The 20,241-nt window shown below is 37.1% G+C and overlaps 1 protein-coding gene across 1 annotated transcript in view; it reads left to right on the top strand.

Annotated features, from left to right (window-relative positions):
- The window catches only part of ZPLD1 (zona pellucida like domain containing 1), a 72,631-nt gene extending 57,754 nt beyond the window's left edge, over positions 1-14,877 (top strand). Inside the window, exons 7-10 of the mRNA XM_044666797.1 lie at positions 217-388; positions 5,037-5,145; positions 13,988-14,017; positions 14,702-14,877. Of these exons, the coding sequence (XP_044522732.1) occupies positions 217-388; positions 5,037-5,145; positions 13,988-14,017; positions 14,702-14,877 (487 nt within the window). The remainder of the gene's footprint in view (positions 1-216; positions 389-5,036; positions 5,146-13,987; positions 14,018-14,701) is intronic.
- The last annotated feature ends 5,364 nt before the right edge of the window (positions 14,878-20,241 follow it).

Here is a 20,241-nt window from a genome sequence, read left to right as displayed (position 1 = left end):
CTAATACTTTACTATCTGTGTGACCCTGGGCAAGACATTAGGAAATGTTGCCAGTTTCCTAATCTTTAAAAAAACATAGGAACAATAACATTTGTTTTCTCTGATTCATAGAATGGTTGCGATGAAAACACATAGCAAACACTAAAGTGCTGCAGAAAGGTGAGGCATTGTTATGCTCCCCAGTAATGCCCAGTTTTTGTGTTCCCTGAAATACAGCTGTGACAAAGATCCACAGACAACCGTCATTGAAAATGGCAAGAGCCAGCAAGGGCGGTTTTCATTTGAAGTATTCCGTTTTGTGAAGCACAAAAACCAGAAGATGTCTACTGTCTTCCTTCACTGTGTGACAAAACTGTGCAGAGCAGAGGATTGCCCCTTCCTCACTCCTGTAAGTTTTCAGAGATTTCTAGCACTTACTCTAATGGATGGTGGTGTGTGTGTGTGTGTGTGTGTGTGTGTGTGTGTGTGTGTGTGTGTGCATTTTATATCATGGACTAATTGGTCACCAAAGCAAAAAATGTGCCATGTTGCAGGGTACAATAATTTATCCCTCAGACTCAGCCAGACCTCAGATCAAAGAATTGTGTATTAGACGTAGAAAATGATATTTCAGGAGACTGTATAAAGACCTATTTATCCTTGAAATTCAGATTCATTGCCCAAGAACCAAAGATCTGCTTCTTCCATTGGCTTTTCAACTTAATGCCTTTGTATCGTGGTCTCCCCCATTAGATTATAAATTCTTTGAGTGCAGGACTTTATCTTTTACCTCTTCTCCATAGCTTGGCACTGTACCTGGAACATAGTAGATGCTTAATACATGTTTATTGATTAATTAATTGTTCTAAGGGGAAAAGAGGGCAAAGGTTTTTTTGTTTGTTTTTGTTTTCGCGAGGATTCATAGTACAATGGATAGAAAGCTGACTTTGAAACTTGGAAGACCTGGGTTCAAGTCTTGCCTCTTTCACATTTTGGCTCTACTTAATCTCTTAGTTCTCTAGGCAATTCTCAAAATTCTAATTCCCAATTCAAATTTCCAATCTGCATTGGTAGAAGGATTTCTCTTCCCTGAGAATTTCCTTTACCACTGAAACCACAGTTATTATATCTAATTTTATCTTCTTTGTGAGGAGAGATATAACGGGGAACTTTTTCTCTTGATTTCACTTAAGACAAAAACAATTGTGTCAGGGACAGTGTGACTTGTGGTCTTGAGTTGTTCCAGGAGAAGGTGATTGATATCAATTGCTTGCTTCCATCAAGCTGGAGGGAGAAGAAGGATAGGAGAGTAGAATTATAATGGAAACTCTGGGATGGGTCACTCTTCTAGCTCAGCCATACCCACATCTGTCCCTAGGGCAGCAGAAGGTTTTTGGAGGGAGGAAGCACAGCACCCTTAGCTTCCCAAGAATGGGAAACACCCATTCACTATAGGTTAGTATTTTTCTCTGTGATCTTTAGCAGTTTTGCTTTAAAACACCAGTTGTTTCTATGTGGATTTGATAACTGTAGAGCCATGGGAAAAAATCCTGAATTTGAACAGTGAAAAAAGTGAAAATACCCAGATTTGAATCCCATTTCTGTTGCCTATGAAATCTTAGGCAAAGTTCTTCAATTTTCTGGTACTCAAATGGAGGTGGAGAATTGAACTTTTTGTGTTCTCTCTAGCTTTTTATTATAGAATCTTATATCTAAAGCTCAGACATAATTCTAAAGCATAATCCAACTCTTTCGCTTTATAGTGAAGCTCTGGGAAATTAATTGACTTGCCCAACAGTGAACAGAACACACCTAGAAACCCAACAAGCATTTTACTTACCTACCAGGTATCAAAGTATTCTGAGTGCAGGACACATAAAGGAAGGAACATTCTAGTCATTTTCACTGACTGTCCTCCATGTCTGGAATTCTCCCTCCACTTCTCCATCTCCTAGACTCCCCAACTTCCTTCAAGTCCCAGCTAAAACCTGATCTTTTTTAAGGATAAAAAGGAAGGCAAAAAGCAGTGTGCCTATTCTCAGGGAGTTTGAAGTTTAAGGAGGAGAGAAAACATGAAAACTACATATAAATAAAATACATACAAAGTAGACTAGGGATAATCAACAGAGGGAAGGCTCTAGCATTAAGGAAGATCAAAAAAAATTCTTGCAGAAGAATGTAGTAGACACCAATAAATTCCCTTCCGGAGTTCACATTCTAAAGGGGATGAAAGTATGCAAACAACTAACTCTATGTATATAAGATATGGACAGTACATAGATTGTAATCTCAAAGGGAGGGTAATAGAAGGAGTAAGGACTGGGGAAAAGCCTTCCTGAAGAAGGTGGAATTTGGGCTGAGTTTTGAAGAAAGGTGGAGTGCTAGAGAAACCAAAAAGGCAATAAGATAATGTCAGGAGCTCCTATTCTAATCAGGGAGATAATATACAAATAATTAAGTACACGCAAGACATAGACAATTTAAATGGAAAATAATTTCTGAGGGAAGAAACTTAGTGATGAAAAGTGACCATGAAAGGCCTCTCACAGAAAGTGGTACTTAAGCTACCTCTTGAGGGAGACCAGAAGTGGGAGATGAGGAAGGAGAGACAGCCAAGGAGAAGGCATAGAGTTGTGAGATGGAATATCATGTTGAAAGGACAGCAGGAAGGCTTGTGTAGTGGGAGAACATAGTTCATGAAGGGGAGCTAAGTGGAAAAAAGACAAAAATAGTCAGAAGGGGGCCAGGTGATAAAGATGGCTAAGAAAATTAGAAAATTGTACATATTTGATCCTTGGAGCATTAGGGAGCTATTAGAATTTATTGGGCAGGAAAAGTAACCCTTACCTTCCATCTTAGAATCAATCTGTGTAAGGGCTAGGCAATGGGGATTAGGTGACCCTCCAAGGATCATATAGCTAGGAAGTGTCTGAGGTCAGATTTGAACTCAGGATGCCCCATCTCTAGGCGTGGCTCTCAATCCACTCTCCTCCCCCAGATATGGTCTTTAGGAAAATCACTTGGCAATTGAGTAGAGAATGGATTGGTGTGAAGAGTGATTTGAGGCAGGGAGACCAATATTTCTAGGTGCCAGGTGATGGGGGCTTATACCAGGATGGCACCTTTGTATGGAGAAGAGGATGTATACAAAAAATGTTATGAGGGTAAAAATGGCAAGATTTGGCAACAGATTTGGTTGTATTGACTGAGTGCAAATGAGGATCCTAGGGTGCCTCAAATATTGGGAGTCTCAGAGACTGAGAGCATGGTGGTACCTTTGACAATAATAGGGACAGTGTAGAGTTTGAGGAGAAAGATAATGAGTTCTGTTTAGGATATTTTGAGTTTTGGACTTCTGGGTTAAGATAGCTGCTGAGTAGAACATGGCACTTAACTCTCCTCACAACCGACCACCAGCATACCTCCAAAGTTCAAAAAAACCAAATCCAGATGAACAAAGGGACCCCACAATAGGGCGCAGTTTTGAAGATATGTGGGATTTGGGCACTTCCACGCTATGGGGGGGGGGGAGATGGGATAGCTCCCATCAAAGCACCAGCTGATCAACCTTCCCCCACCCCACCCACAGTACCAGAGTCAGAGGCTGCGCAGCAGAGTTAAAGCGAGCAGGGAGGGAGGGAGGCAAAATCTAGCTTCTTGGCAGCTAACTGGGACCACTAGAAGCTTGCCCTTGAGAGCAGCAAGACCTGAGACCCCAGGAGGCTGGAGAGCGGGAGTGGAGCTGAGAGAGGCAGTGGACAGTGGAAGCAGCTTAGCCTGCTGAGACACACAGGAGAACCTCAGGTGGAGGAGCAAGCGTGGGCCAATTTCTGGGCTCTGGGCAGCTGTGTGGGACCACCAGGGGCTTGACCCTGAGAACAGCTAGACTAGAGACCCCAGGAAGCTGAGGAGCTCAGACCTTGGGTGAAAGAGTTAAGCTGAGAGGGACCGAAGACAGAAGAGGCATAGCAGACAGTGGAAGCCAGGAGACTCACAAAGTAGCCTCAGGCAAAAAATACTCCTTACCTCCATACACAGAGAGCCTGGCTGCCTCACTCAGACTTCTGGCTGAGAAAGAAAAAACAGCATAATGATGACAAGCAAGGCCCAAGAAATAATCACCAGAAAGAACAAGAAAAAAGCTCTAACACTCGATACCTTTTATATAGAAAAATCCAGAAAGCAGAGGAGGAAAAAAAAGGATATTTTGAGTTATATGTATTTATTCCTGGGAATCATTTTCAAAATTGAATCCTTGATTGCTGATGAGATTACCAAATAGAAGGAGAAGAGAAAAGGATCCAAGAAAGAGCCTTGTAGGACACTGATGATTGGTTGGAATGACCTGGATACCTGAGAAGGAGTGTTCAGACAGAAGAAATATTAGAAGAGGGTGTTAAAGATGATAGAGAGGTAAAAAAGGATAAAGATTGAGAAAAGGCTATTGAATTGTGTATATATGTGTGTGTGTGTGTGTGTGTGTGTGTGTGTGTGTGTGTGTGTGTATAATAGTTAGGGAGGAAAGTCAAATCACTCGAGAGTTGTTTTGTTTTTGTTTTAAGGACAGGCTGACCATGGATGTTTGTGAACATTAGAGGCAGAATTCAAAACCAGGGCTCTGGACTCCAGAGCCAGTGACTTTTCTTCTGCAAATGGTTATTCCTATGCTCTAAGTTATGTTGGAATGGATTAAGTGGAACATCTACATAACCTTGCTTTGGTGTTTAGTAATATTGGAGTAGACAGATTTATTCAAGGATTGAGTAAAATAATTGTATAGAAGTTTAATAAACAGAAGTCTCATTCAGGAGAGCTATTGAGCTATGTAAATTAATGAGGCAAAGCACAATTGGAATGGTGGGAAATGAGAGATGTGACCCAAGCCAGTGGAAGAAATACCGTAGCAGGGACATGCCAAGTAATTAAAGGCACACAAATGAATGCAAATAAAATCAAATGTGTGGCCATCAGACCAGAGGAACCTGCTTTCCAAAATGACCATAAAGAAACAGGCTTGCTCCAGTGTGGAATTTCATTTGTTTTCATTCACACCTCAGATTTGCAGTCACAGAGAAAGAAGAGATTTGGAGATGAGGACAACATGGACACCCCAGAGCACCTCGGGAAATGCTGTTGTTTCTGCTGGTCCCATTATTACACGGAGTGGTAGGACAACTCTTCTCTTTCCCCTTCCCCCCCCAAACCCTTTTATACTCACAGGAATTTCCAAAATGGAAACTTCTTTTACTTCTTAGAAGAGCTCACAGTCATTTCTAAAAAGAACTAATTAACTGAAAGATAAGATAAACCTCCAGGCTTTTCTAACCCTCTAATTACACAGCAGTATTCTGTTTACTTGACTTTCATATAAAGGGTAATAGTCTTACCACTGGGAGAAGGAGAAGGAGGAGGAGGGAGAGAGACATCCTCCATCCTACATAGAGGAATGATGCTTTAAGTCACTTGGTGTGGGGGTGTTGGATGGTTTGGGACTGAACTCACACTTTTGTCTATTGGATAAAAGTAGAGGCCGTGTGGAATAGTATAAAGATTACTGGACTAGGAGTCAGGAGGCCTGGTTGTGTGACTTTGGAGAAATTTAAATTCTTGGAGAAACTTGTGTGACTCTTGGAGAAATTCAAACTCATAAAGCTTATGAGAATTTAGGATTAGTTCAGGATTTGGAGCAAGAAAGGCCTTTGGGTATCACTGATTTCAACCTCTAATTTTACATATGAGGAAAATGAGGCCTAGAGGTGTCAAGTGACTTGCCTAATTATTTGTAATTAGATAAGTGACTTTACCTTATCATTTGGGTAGTAAATAGTAGATCTAGACTTCAGCCTCAGGTCCTCTGTCTCTAGAATCAATAATAGAGTACACTGCCTTTCAAAGATGATCTCAAAGCTTTCTCTGTAGTTTGAATTTGACTTAGGAAGTATAACTGGATTATTACAGTAGGATTTTTTATTCCTTACATTTTTTTCCTATGGCCTCAGGATAGGCAAACTAATGTAATATTTTAGTAAAGTTCTATCTTTACTCATGAAGAAAATCAAGTTCCCCAGAAAAATCTAGCAAGGGCAAAAAAAAAATGCTTTTGAGCTGAGCTATCCAAACAATTGCTTCAGTTCCTCATTTCACTTTTGTGCATTGGCACAGGCTTAAAATGTTGGTCATTCTTTCTTATCATGCTCTTATTTCAGTTTTTCATGACAGCTGCTTTTCAGCTGAAAATTTCCTTCAGCAGGAAGGTGGAATGTTTCATTTGTAAAGTTTGAAGGAACAAAGAAATCCTTTTAGTCGTCTATAATTTATGACGACGAGGGGAAAATGTGTTATTGTATATAGTAAAGGGCTGCTAGGTTCTTTCTCCAATAATGCAGCAATGTATTAACTATGAAATTTCAGACTTGGTGCAGACTCCCTGAGGATCTGGTACATGCTTTTGAGTGGTTTGAAAAATACTGGCTTGTAATTTGTGAAAGGCCCAATTCTTGTCTCTGTGCCTCTCTGTAGAATTGGTGTGCAGAATTACACAGGATGAAAAGTCAGCTTGCATTGACAATATTTGGAATTGCTTTTGAGTGGGAACAATAGAAAATGTTTTTAATTTCTAGGAAGCACGTCAGGATCAGCTTGGGGGGATAGAAAGGGGAAATAAATAGTTGGAAGTGTGTGATCTATAGAAGGGATAGACCCTTCCCATGTATGTAGAAATCATTCTTTCTCCCTACCACTCTTTTAAAGTGAAATGTCTCCTTTTTACATGGATCAAATCAAGCCTAAGTATAACTAACTATAGATCAGTCCTTTATTATTTTATGTTGTAGATTCCCTTTGGCAGCATGGTGAAGCCTATGGATCCTTTCTCAGAATAATGTTTTTAAATGTATGAAATAGAATAGAAAGAATTACAAAAGAAATCAATTGCAGCTAGGTGGTACAGTAGATAGAATGCCAGACCTAGAGTCAGAAAGACTCATATTCCCGAGTTTAACTTCAGACATTTACTAGCTATTTGCCCCTGGGCAGGTCACTTCATCCTGTTTGCCTCCATTTTCTTGTCTGTAAAATGAGCTAGAGAAGGAAATGGCAAATCACTCCAATATCTTTGCCAAGAAAATCCCGAATGGGGTCGTGAAGAGTAGGACACAACTGAAAACTACTGAACAACAAGTAGTTTTCTATCTATCTATATTTTAAAACACAGAAAATTCACAGATCTCAGGTTAGAAACCCCTGCTTTAGATCATTATGAATATTACTCTGGAACAACATGTTCCCTTTATCAACTAATGGTCATCTTTGCTATCTATCATCACTCAGGAGTTAAAAGAGAATTCTCTTTTTTAGATGATTATTCAGGGACTAGATACACCTTTCCCTCTTATTCATGGTCAGTGAATCTCCTATATAAGAAGACATCAGAATGGATGCAAACTCGACTCACTCATTGATGAACAACAAAAATATTACTTCATTGTGAGGACTTCCACAATAATTATAGATAGACAGCTTAGTTGAAGAGCCCAGGTTTATGCAGATTTGTCTAAAAATCAACCTTTTGGAACTACTTTTTGTTCTATCCCAGATTCTATTTTTAAGCCCCTAGACCTTGAAGAAAACAAAGTCCTTTTTACCTAGAAGCAACAAGCACTGCATCTGGACTGAAGTTGCTGTCCTCAAAGTTCAGTGTTGCCTTCATATGGTTGCTTCATCCTTCCTGCATCCCACAACCAATATCTTTTGACAAAGCTTCTTGTTTTAGGCATGTAATCTAGAGCAGGTTTCTAAACTATTATATCTTTCCTGCCCTTGAGTAACTGACAGATACTATTTAGAACTTAAAATGTCCTGAGTCTACATAGAACAATCTAAATTTGCAGATGAGAAAACAAAGATATGGACAGAAGGAACTGATTTACCTAATATCATATAGATACAGATGGAATTTAAACCCAGATTTCTAGTTCTAAGTCTCATATTCTTTTCACTTTATTAGGCTATCCCATTCCTTCTCTGTCCTTTTTTTTATTACTTGAATTCTTTCTTTTTAAAGTCTGTTTTTGCCTTATTAAAAGTGTTAAAATTCTCAAAATTCATACTTGAATCACACACATAAATTTTTTCTTATATATCTATATATTTTTAAAGACCAAGCGTACATCATGAAACGCATGCACTTGGAAGAGGTACTGTTCATTATGATGTATAATACTGACAAGGAGACAAAAAATAATCTTTCACATATTCCTTGGAATATCTAAAAATAAACTCAAATCTTTATGTATACAGGGGGTCCCAAAAGTCTTCATGATGTTTTAAACCTTAATAGCTTTAGTGGAATTGAACTAAGACTTTTGAAACAGATTGTCTATAACACAAATGATACTAAAATATTATCTTTATAACATCTATTACTAGCCATATCTTTATATCTATCTATATATCTTATCTATAGCTACAGTTATTTCTTTCTATGCCTACATCTATCTGTCTCTGTCTCTATCATCTATAAATCTCTCTACATCTCTTTATGTTGACTTTATCTCTATCTCCATCTGTACTTATATATCTTTATATATTCATATGTATGTACATATGCACATGACATATACACATATGTCCCAGCCAAAAGACACACACATATAAACATGTCTATGTCTATGTATACACACTGATTATTATCAACAAAAATATACATAGGTGGTGATTACAATGAAGTTTAAAATTTCATTTTTTAAGAACTTCTTAAACTCTTAATTTATATCAGAAGGACCCTCTTTAGATATTTTAGCTTGACTGAATATAACTAGAAGTCCCATGAAGAAAGAGATTTCACATATATGGTCTAGATCATATAGAATTAGACTGAAATACTTGGTCAATGTCTGGGTTATGTCTCCCAGAGTGGCTGTAATGTAGCCTAGTAATTAAAACAGAGTGCTCAGAATTGGGTCAGTTATGATATTTGGTTAGTCCCTTTCTAGAAGATTCTTTCAGTTCTGGTCATTCTATTTTAGGAAAGATGGATGTTGATAATCTAGAGCAGTGATAGGCAAACTTTTTAAAGAGGGGGCGCCAAAGGAAAGGAAATGCTCGTCTGTCAGTCTGTTCCTAAGGCAACTCTTTTATCACACAGCTGGATAGAACATTTCAGGGGGCAGCATCTGGCCCGTGGGCTGTAATTTGCCCATCACTGATCTAGAGAGTAACCAAAGGAAGTGATGAGCTTTGAGATCATACTATAAAAGAATCAATTCAAGTAATTGGAGAATATTACTTAGAGAAGAAAAGGCTTAAGATGAAGACTATAGCTACCTTTCCAAGTCCTTCAGGTCAAACATGGGTCCATTATATAGAAGAAAAATTGGATCTGTTCTGTCTGGTCTCAGGATTCTAATGATGAACAATGAGTGAAAGTTTCATAAAGGCAGATTTTGAATAAATAATGAATAAAGAAAACTTCCTAACGTTTAGAACTACCCCCAAATTAGAATAAGTTTCTTCAAGATATAGTAAAGTATCTCTTACCACAGTCATAGAGTGAAGACTAAATGACCACTTATTTGTTTCTGAGTTTGATAATGATAACTTGACTCCTGAGATCTGTTCTAACTCTGAAAATCTGCTACAGTCAGAGAGAGAAGATAAGAGACAAAGGTAAAGTACAAAGAAACAGAGATAGACAGACACAGAGATAGATAGACAGAAATGGAGAGACCAAGAGGCAGAAAGATAAAATTAAATTTAAAAACAGAGTTGGGAAAAATAAAGACCTAGAGAAAGAGACATTCAGACAAAGGGAGATAAAGAAAGTTAGAGCTTTTGTTACCTTCTTATAAAGTCTTATCAAAATTATCCCACTGATTGAGAAGGGAAAAGCTCAGGCTCTGCTGTATAGGTCTACTCCTGCTGTCCAGGGCTTATTTATTTCATAGTAATCAGAGAAGCATGGTACTAACTGAAAAGTATACTGGATTGGGAGTCTGTGACCTAATACTGAAGGTACTGTTGATATAAAGACCAAAAAAAAAAAAAGCCTGTCCTCAAGGAACTTATATTCCAATAGATATAAAATATGAGAGATACAATAAAGGGAGATAAAATATGTAAATGGATAAATAAATGTAAAGTAATTTGAGGCTGGTGGAGAACACTGAAAATGTGGAAATTGTGCTAGGCCCCCTCCTTTCCTAACAGGAGCAATTGAATTTAAACCTGAAAGGAGCCAAGAATTCTAGCAGGTGGATAAAAGGAGAGAGTGCTTTTCAGAAAAGCTTATGCAAAAATGTAGAGGCAGAACTTTAGAAGACTGAGCTCAGGAAGCAGCAAATAGTTTAGTTTCACTAGATCCAGAACACATTAAGAAGGAGGGGATATAAATCAACAAAAGTAAGCCTACCTTTAAAAGCATTAGATCTTAATGACAATTGAGAGACAAGGTTGTATGGCCTAGCAGATAGACTATTTGCTATAGAGGCTTGGATCAAAACCCAACTCAAATACTTGCTATCTGTGTGGCCCTGTGAAAATCATTCAAGCTCTGTGGACCTCAGTTTCCTCACCTGTAAAATGAGGGGCCTGGTTTCATTTTACTCTAAGATCTCATTCCAGTTATAAATCTGATCATTTAAGTACATAGTTGGATCAACTAAGTTTTATTTTGAGAACACAGGGAAATAGTCTTGGGAAAAGGAAAGTACTATGGCCATATAATCAGGAGCTGATTTTAGTTTTCTAATTGAGTATGAATCCTTGATCTTAAAGAGAAGACCAAGTCAAGGTTCTTGTTCAGTTGGAAACTTGGTAATTTTACGTAGTTCCATTCAGATACAACACAGCATAAGGGTAAAAGTTTGGAGGCTGTAAAAGAATTTGAAATATATGTCATTTTACCACATGGTTAGTAGAGTTGTGTTTTTTTAATTGCTGTCTACTTATGTCAAGAGAGGAAATGTTCATTGTGCATATGTCTTTGTATAGATGTTGTACATCTTTTCAATGCACTTCAACCATTTTTATGGGAGAAACCAGAGTAAGACAGCTTATCTGTCATTACTGGCTTTGTAATGGCCTGTGGCATTGCTTCTATTACCTACTTTCCACTGGTTCTTACCCATCTATATTCTTTTGAAGTGCCCATCAAGCATAGTATTCCAAGCTGTTATCATGTTAATTCCCGAACAGTTTCATCTGCTTTCCCCTAGTGTATTTTTAAACCACCAAAAGGAAAGAGTATTTCCATAATGTAAAGTTTGGTATACCTAAAGAAAGGTGAAGGAAAAGAAAACCAGAAGAACCAGGTAATGAGGTAATAGAAAATAATTAGAAATTTTCCTTCCCAGTCTTCGTGCAGCATTGGTAAGTGACTGGCAAACCGAGTAATTTTCTTTTTTGTATATGTTTGGATTTAGCATTTTAGGACAATAGCAATTGGGTGCATCTCCTGACTTCAGGGCAGGTCCCCCAGAGTCAGCTAACTCATGTATCATACTCCACAAGCTCCCATCAATTGGTTATATTTAAGCCCATTTCCAAAGGATGGAATTAGTACAAAGTAAAGACATTTATTGAAATAGTAAAGTAAGAGAAATAGCAATAAAACATGTCACTCTATAACCCTGTCACATATTCTTCCCCCATATATACAAAACTATCAATGGGAAGAGCAGACACGGATGGAACATATGTGATCAGGTCATACATAGAGAAAGAAAGATACTTTTGGGAGGAACATTTGCTGGAAGGATATTTTCTGCTCAATGCTGCTTTGTTGAATACTGGTCTTCTGAATGCAGTCTACACTGAATGCTCCATTGGACACATAATCTCCAGTGAATTTTGCCAGTCAAGGCTTTGCTGGGGGCACATGACTAAGAAGCTTTTCTCTGCCAAAAAATTGTATAAATTAAAAATATTTTTTTTATTTGATCTGTGAAAACTTGGCAAGAAGAGTAGCCTACTTATATTTCTTTTCTTTTAAAAAATCCTTACCTTCCATCTTAGAATCAAAATAAGTATTGATTTTAAGGCAGAAGAGCAATAATGTTTAGGAAATTGGGGTTAAGTGACTTGCCCAGAGTTATATGGCTAGGAAGTATCTAAGGTCAAATTTGAACTCAGGACCTCCCATCTCTAGTCCCAGCTCTCAAACCACTGAGCCCCAGTGTGCATTGATATTTCAAATGCCATAGGCTTTAAAACCCCTTCTTTTAAAATACTTTACCACCTTCATTCTATAATGAGAGAAAACTGTTTTGTTCACTCAGGAATCTTATTTGCAAAACTCCTGTGAAGTTTTTTTACAACTTCCAGGTATTCTCAGCTATGGCTACAAAGCTATTTAGAAAAAAAAAATTTAAAAAGACATAGTTAATTAGTAGCCTCAAATTCATACTTATCTTATTGTTACATCAAACTTCTTAGTCCAAGGGTTTGCATCTTTCTGTCAGAGACCTCAGACTTATGCACATTTTCACTGGTTTCATTTCCTAAAGTCTAGACTACCCCTGATCATTTTTTGTGTAAGGGCTGATAACCAAGTAATTTTGATTTGAGACTCCCAGTTTTGCATCTCTAAACCTTTTTATTAGCGATGCAAAGCTAGGACCCTGTCTTGCCTTGTTGTATTCCTTGCTTTTCATCTGTGAATATGACCAGCCACAGTTAAAAGGACTACCTCACCTTAAAAGTCTAGACCATGGAGCAAGTATTTTTTTTTCTAAAGCTCAAATATCTGAGAATTTTTTTTAAAGCTTAAGATACTTTACAAAATGCCATTAATGGTTATAGGTCTTCTTCCTTAGCTATTTAAGGTTAGAATGCAAACTCAGTGAAGACAGACATGGTTTCTTTTGTTTTTGAAACCCTAAAGTCTATCTCTGGGGCCTTGCATATAGTAGATACTTAATAAATGTTCATTGAATGTAATCAAAAGCTAGACAAATTAAGCTTAGTGTTCTTTTCATCTATAACCAAATCAATCACTTTTGTTAAATTTCCTTTCTTTTTTCTTTCTTCTCTCTTTTATTGAAAAAGAAATTGATAGTAAGCTTTGATTTAAACATAAGCTCTTTACTGTCACTAGGGTTTTGACAAATGAAGGCTTGAACAAAACAAAACAAAACAAAAATTGAAACATTAAGACAAATTCTAATCAGGGTAGCACCACTCCCCCTTCCATTGCACACTAAAAATTCAAGGCATTTCAGTTAAAGATAAACAAAAGTAAAATCTGAAATAGAAAAAAAATGAATTGAATAAGGAAAAGTGAAAGTCCGCACTCTTTGATTTATTAGTACAGATAAACACAAACTTACCATATTTCAGATTTCTTTTTTAAATGAATATTTTTCTTTAAGCATAGAATAACATTTTTGAAAACAGGTAGAAAAAAATGGCAGCATGTTAAAGTAAAGCAGGTACTAAATGAATATTTATCCACAACATAAAAAAAGCTAGTTATAGGCACAGTTAAAATTAAATCAGCTCCGACAATTAATGCTTCTTCTAAGCTGCCTGTCAGAGACAATGATGAATCAGCAATGGCAAAAATGAATTGACAAGTATTTAAAGAGAGTATTAGTATTTTGGTTAGTGAGTTTTTGAGGGATGGTGAGAAAAATGTGGAAAGAAGATTATAGATTAGTCTTTTTGGAGACGGTGAGAATTGAAGAAAATGGGGCCAAATAAGGAATGTTCTAGTAAATATCTAATAGTCTTCTAACTTGAAGAAAAGAAAAGAACATAACGCATACTTTAGGTTTAATTTCCATCATTAACTTTTTCTCTTTCATTTTTAAATCTACGTTATTAACATTTTCTTCTTCATTTTTTAAAAACCTAGACAATCAACAATAAATTGAACACTAATTTTTAGCATTTGTTGATTTTGGACATGTAAATTTTCTCCAAGAAAATTTAACAATCATTTCTCAGGAGGCAGCTTCAGGAGACTCCTGGGCAAATATAGATAATGTATTTCTTCTTTTCTTTATTTCAGATGAAACGCCTACCAACAATTCCCAGCTTGGTAAGTTCATTTAAATGTTGTCAATTGAGTTATATTGACTTTTTTTTAAATTTTTACCTTCTTAGAATCTATTCTAAGGCAGAAAAGTGGTAAGGAAAAGGCAAGTGGGGTTAAGCGATTTGCCTAGGGTCAAACATCTAGGAAGTGTCTGAGGTCACATTTGAACACAAGTTCTTCTGATTCCAAACCTGGCACTATTCACTGTGTTACCTAGCTTCCCCTGGTTATAATGACTCAACTCTAGCCCACTTTCTATTATGTTGCCTGATGATCAAGCATATCTTTGCTAGAGTGGACCCTGACGATAAAACAAGGAACATTCTGTCACACATGGCCAAATTGTTGGCTTGTTGTTCTTAGAAGTACTTCTTTGTTAGAGGGGAAGGCCTATTGGGGGATGGGAATCATATTGGACATAGATGATGGCTTTTAAAAAAATCAACAAAACTACTTTAAAAGAGAAAATACATCCTTCCTCCATTATATAGATGAGGAAATTGAGTCTTAAAGCAGTAAATTTCAATGATCAAAGGTCAAATGTTTCTGACTTCAGAAACTAGAACCCAGATCTTCTAACTCCTAGACTAGTACTTTTGCTACTAAACGGTGCTCAGAGTCAGTAGGAATTTGGAGAGGGTAGTAGCATGATGGGCCTTTATAATTCTGTGTTTCTTTGCTTCACAGGTTCCTCCAGTGAGCCTCCTTTCCAGTTGAATGCCATCACCAGTGCACTGATATCAGGATTAGTCATTCTGGGGGTCATGAGCTTTTCCCTTCTCATGTGTTCCCTGGCACTGCTGCACAGGAAGGGGTCTGACAGCTTAGTGTTGAATGGCATAAGAAATCCAGTTTTTGATTAACTGTAGCAGTTTTCTCACATTTGGGGAGCTTCCTTCAATAATATGTGTGGTTCCAATGTGCATGGACTGAGGCAATGTTCCATCAGCACTGAATGCCAGCTCTTTGTATTTGTAGTCTTACTAGACTTTATTGTGCAGCTGGTAATGATGATGGTAGTGAAAGAATTTAGGCTATATTGCTATTGTCATTCATGTTTGTGATCAGACCTCTTTGCTGCCCAGGAGTGTGCTAATTGGAAGTTAAAAAAATCAGGACTTAAATCTGACAGGAACACTGATTTTTTTTCTACTGTTAGACTCATTCATTTTCTCTCTCTCTCTCTCTCTCTCTCTCTCTCTCTCTCTCTCTCTCTCTCTCTCTCTCTCTCTTTCTCTGTTTTCTATCTTTGGTGGATTCTGAGGATAATGGAATAATGGACTGGCATGGAGTGTGAGAGGAGGTTGGGGAATCAGATGCATTCCTCCCAACTCTCCATCTGTCATCCCCACCCCATTTCCTCCAGCAAAGCCCTGTGAGACAGTTCCAAATAGGGTCTTAAAGCTGAAGTTGCTTACAGCTTCTTCTGGCTTGGGGATTCCATTTTAATTAGATTGGCCAATCTGAAAACTTGATAGCTATTCACTTTAACCTCCTGTGCTTTGGGCTGATTTCCACAGCTGGCAACAGTTCATTTTCTAGGACCCTCTTGAGAGATGTATTGTGTAGCCTCTGGTATCCATTTTATACAGCAAGTAGTGAAAAAGAGTGGTAGCCTCCAAATTATACTAAGTGGCCCACGGTTGCTATTTACTTACATAAGAATGAATGGGATCAGTTTTATCCTTCTGGGTCTGGAGGGAGCTCCAACAGGACCAATTTTCTGAGATAAACAGCTTGACTGCTGTTGTTGCCTTGATCTAATTCCTCCTTCTCTCCTTCCTTCATCTTCTTCCCCTTTTAGAATCAAATCAGAAAATGGAGAAAGAATTTTCCTCACCCTGGATCCCAGATAAATATTATGATGTCCCTAGATGAATTTGCAATGATATGTCTGCCCCTGGCTAGATTTTTCCCCCCTCTTGGGTCTACCCTGAAAATTTTCATCATTGTAAGTCTGGTGCCAGTCCACAACATTCAACAAACTTTTATCACAAAGGCAAAACACTCTCTTGAAGATGCTTTGTTTACAGTAAGTCTTCTTTGATTATATCCTTTGGATTCAACAGTATTTCTTTCCAATATTAGATTGCAAAGTAATTCACCCTTTTAAAAAGTTTCCACAAAAGCATAACATCCCGACTAGCCATTTTTAAAAGCTTTCCCTCCTTTTAGGAGACATACTGGTAACAAAGTACATGAACTAAATCCTTTGCTAATCATTGATAAATAAAATGATTAATTTGTCATTGGTGATTGTCCAGTATCTTGTCAATCAATCAGTAAACATTTATTAAGTACTGATCATGCAGCAGGCAGGTGGCTAGGTGCTGGAGATTAAAGTAATAGTTGCATGGGGGAAAAAATAGAGTAATTTCTACCTACAAATTGGCATGTTGTTCAGGTCCAAATTGCTCTGCCAGATGCAAATGACTAGAATCCTTGTATAAAGTTCTGTGCCTACCTCCTCAAATGGAGCAGTAAGGTAATTTTCCGGATTATTCAGGTCCCAAACCTAATATTCCTACAATTTATCTTTTTCTTTCAGGAGAACGTGCTTTTCTGAGCATAATTATCTGTACAACTATTTCAAACCTTCATTTCTTTGGAAAGGCACAGACTAGGTGAAAGAGGATTTGGCAAGCATCTGGTTAATGTCTTGAATGTGGAGAAAAAATTAAGTCCTTCAAGGTCTCCAATCTCTCCTTCACCATGTGTTGTTTTAATTCAGCCAAGAAATGATGATCCTGGACTCTCTGTTTTAATAAATTTCCTTCCTCTTTGAGATAGTGGGGGGTGAGTGGAAATTTCCTAAAGGAAAAATAGGTCATGTTGCTTATACAACCATATGCCTATGGTGGCAGAATTGCATTTCCCACTGCTACCCCCAATTTGCCTTAGATCATGCATTGAATAGTCATGGGTCAATTGACTAGGTAACCAATAGTATGATAATCATATCTGTGCAGATAGGTATGCCTGTTAATTTGATTTCTAAACTTTCAGAATAATTACAGTTCCAACACCTGTTTAATTATTCCATAATGCTGTATTTTGGCTATATATTTCTGGAGCTATCTCTTTTTATGAATGATTTTTGTTCTTACTTCAAATGAAGCAGCATGAATCAACAGGATTAGAAGTATATAGTGGAATATAATACTAAATATAAAGCTCTGCTCTCCACAACCTGGGAATGCAAGGTAATTTTCCCCTAAGTGATATTCGTTGCAAGAGTGTAAACATGTTATAAAGAAAAACCGCAATGTGCATATTTTCCTTCAGTTTCAATACCTCAAGCTGGATTTTTTTTGTGTGTGGATTTATTTTTACACTTCAGGGGTAAGGTCTGATGACATATGAAACATGATTGTTTAATAAAATAATTTTAAGTAAACCTCTTGAGAAAATGCATGTGTATTGATGATTTAAAAAAACTAATCATGAAATTAAGGTTGTTTTTACAAAACTGAGAAAATTTCATATTATTTTAAATATGTATTTAGGAGAATTCCCTCCCCTTTCCAGAATTATTCTTATGTAGCATTTATATGTAATAAACCCAAGCTTCTAAGCTGGAAAAAAATGTTCATTACTAAGAAAAACGTAATGCCTAAAATATCCCCCAGACAAGGCTGACATCACATTATCAGCTTTTTTGCTATGCTGCTTCTATATGTAGGTTTGGAAGTGGCATGTGCCTTCTTCCCTATTGGCTGTGTCATCTTGCTAGCCCTTTAGGTATTACCCCAGGTTCTAGCTTAGTGCTTTTAAGAAGGCAGGCCTTAGTCAGTCAGCTATATAAGGAAACTGAGAATTTTAAGATCAACTTTTGAGCATTTCTGCCTCCTCTGCTCTAATATTAGACTCTCACAATCCAAATACTAAGATATGATCTAAAATGCCTTTTAACTTCTATCATATCTCTAGGTCCCTGGTCTAAGTATCTTTTAAAAATTATTTATTTTTAATGTTTTAAGTTTATTTAATTTAATTTAGAATATTTTTCTATGGTAAAATGGTTCATATTATTTCCCTCTCTTCCTCCCTCACCGCTCCTGGAGCTGATGAGTAATTCCACTGGGTTTTACGTATCGTTGTTCAAAACCCATTTCCATATTAATACTGTTTGCAATAAGAGTGATCATTTAAAGTCAACATCCCCAGTCATATCCCCATTGAACCACGTGTTTGAGCAGTTTTTTTTCTTCTGTGTTTCTACTCCCATAGTTCTTTCTCTGGCTGTGAATAGCATTCTTTCTCATAAGTTCCTCTCTAAGTATCTTTAATCAGGCTAAAACCCTATTTAGTAAAACTGCAGAGAAGATGGCTGGAAATGGTGTGTGGATGTCCTTTTTAACTCCTGGTTAATGGAAATCATCTCAAGAATAAATACTAGAAAGGGACTAGATAGACCTAGTGATCTTTGTCTTAGTCCCTTCAGCAGCCTAAATTACCAATTTCCTTTTGGTTATGTTATACTTTTAGAGGTGTTGGAAGAGGGCTTGCCGAGCTCTTTTCAAAGCTGTACATTCACATTTGGGGTCACTTCACACCTATGGCTCCAAGAAACTGTAGCATGCACAGCAGCAATACTCAGGTAACCCATTTCAGCAGTTAGGGGGTATCTACCCCAAGAATTTGGAGAGTTATTCCAGTGGAATGGGAAGATAGCAATTTGTTCCAGTGACCATGAAAGTGGCGGAAGCAGATTCTGTGGAGTTCATAGAGCTTGGTCAGACATTAAAGATGCCAATGTCTTCTACTGCATTCTAGATCATCACCAGTCATCCTGAATTTTGTGTTCCTACTGGACCTGTATTACTCTGGAAGAGAGAGGGAGTCCTGTGGCTTTGTGCAACTCTGCCTCATTTTAATCCAACTTCTCTATCCTGTGATATTGTTGATTCTCTTTTAAAACGAAGGACAAACAACAACTTTCATAACTAACATGGGTAACTAAATGGTGCAGTGGAGAGAGTGCCAGGCCTGGATTTAAGGATACATATCTTTGTGAGTTCAAATCTGTCCTCAGAGACTGTGACCCTGGTCAAGTCACTTAACTTGGCTGGCCTCCATTCCCTCATTTCTAAAATGAGCTGAAGAAGGAAGTGGCAAAATTAGTCCAGTATCTTTGCCAAGAAAACCTCAAATGGGGTCACAAAGAGCCAGATATAATTGAAAATAAATAACACTGATGATACATGTTTATAATGAACAACTATTTTGTAATAAAAACAAATATATCATCCGTGAATTACTATTAGTACCAGAACAACCTAAACACTTGACAAATGTATAGCCACTGGTCTACAAATTGAAAGCTGATACGAATGTGGAAAATAAAATGAGATTTTGTCATGTCTGTATGACTATCATGCTGTAAGGTTTAATGGTAAGCAACTGTAGTATCTACAACTCCATAAAAGCAAAAATTATAAATGTAATGAAAACTTTCCTCAGAGCTAACCTTTTAATTGCTTATGTCAAGGATGAGGAAATGAGAGAAGTGTATTCTTTTCTATGTGTATTTAGAGATTTTGGCTCAGTTAACTTTTTCCATAAAAAGCTCTGTATCTTAAATAAAAGAAAACAAAGAATCAAGACTGCTAACTGAATAATTAAACCATGAAAAACATTTTTGCTTCAAGTAGCTGAATATCTCAGACAAAAAGGAAAACAATTGAATGATCCAGATAATGGCTTCAATTTCTCCTTACATTCTCTATGTAGAAAAGAAAAGTAGAGCTATTACATAGTGACAATCTAAGGCTGTCACACCAGTTTCAAGGTTAGTTTTAATACTTTTTTTTTAACTGTATTAGCATTGCCCAAAGCGAAATCCATTACTGAATAATCCTGCTGGGTTGACTAATCAACTAGCACTATAAGTTCTTGTGAGTGTTCTGGCTTGAAAAACTTGCAGGAATATCTGATTCAGTTATATGGGTCCTGAAGCTATTTTTCTTAGTGTTATGCAGTTTTAAATTTTTTTAAAGAAATAATAAACTATGGACTAAGATGGAAAATCAGCTGTGGGACACATGATGTTTTGCTTCTTAAAGGTATTAATGATCCACTTATAAAATTTGGGGATTAGATTATAAATAGCAGAAATATTATTTGAAAAATGACTTGTGTACATTCACTTCCAGAGAATGAGTGGATAAATAGAAACCAGCAAGAAATAGTTTTATGTATACACAAATCTTTTTGTCAGATGATAC

This window comes from Gracilinanus agilis, chromosome 3 (assembly GCF_016433145.1).
Source record: "Gracilinanus agilis isolate LMUSP501 chromosome 3, AgileGrace, whole genome shotgun sequence".
In the NCBI taxonomy this organism is placed as follows: Eukaryota; Metazoa; Chordata; class Mammalia; order Didelphimorphia; family Didelphidae; genus Gracilinanus; species Gracilinanus agilis.
The sequence above is the reverse complement of the archived record's forward strand: the minus strand, read 5'-3'. Positions and strand labels throughout refer to the sequence as shown.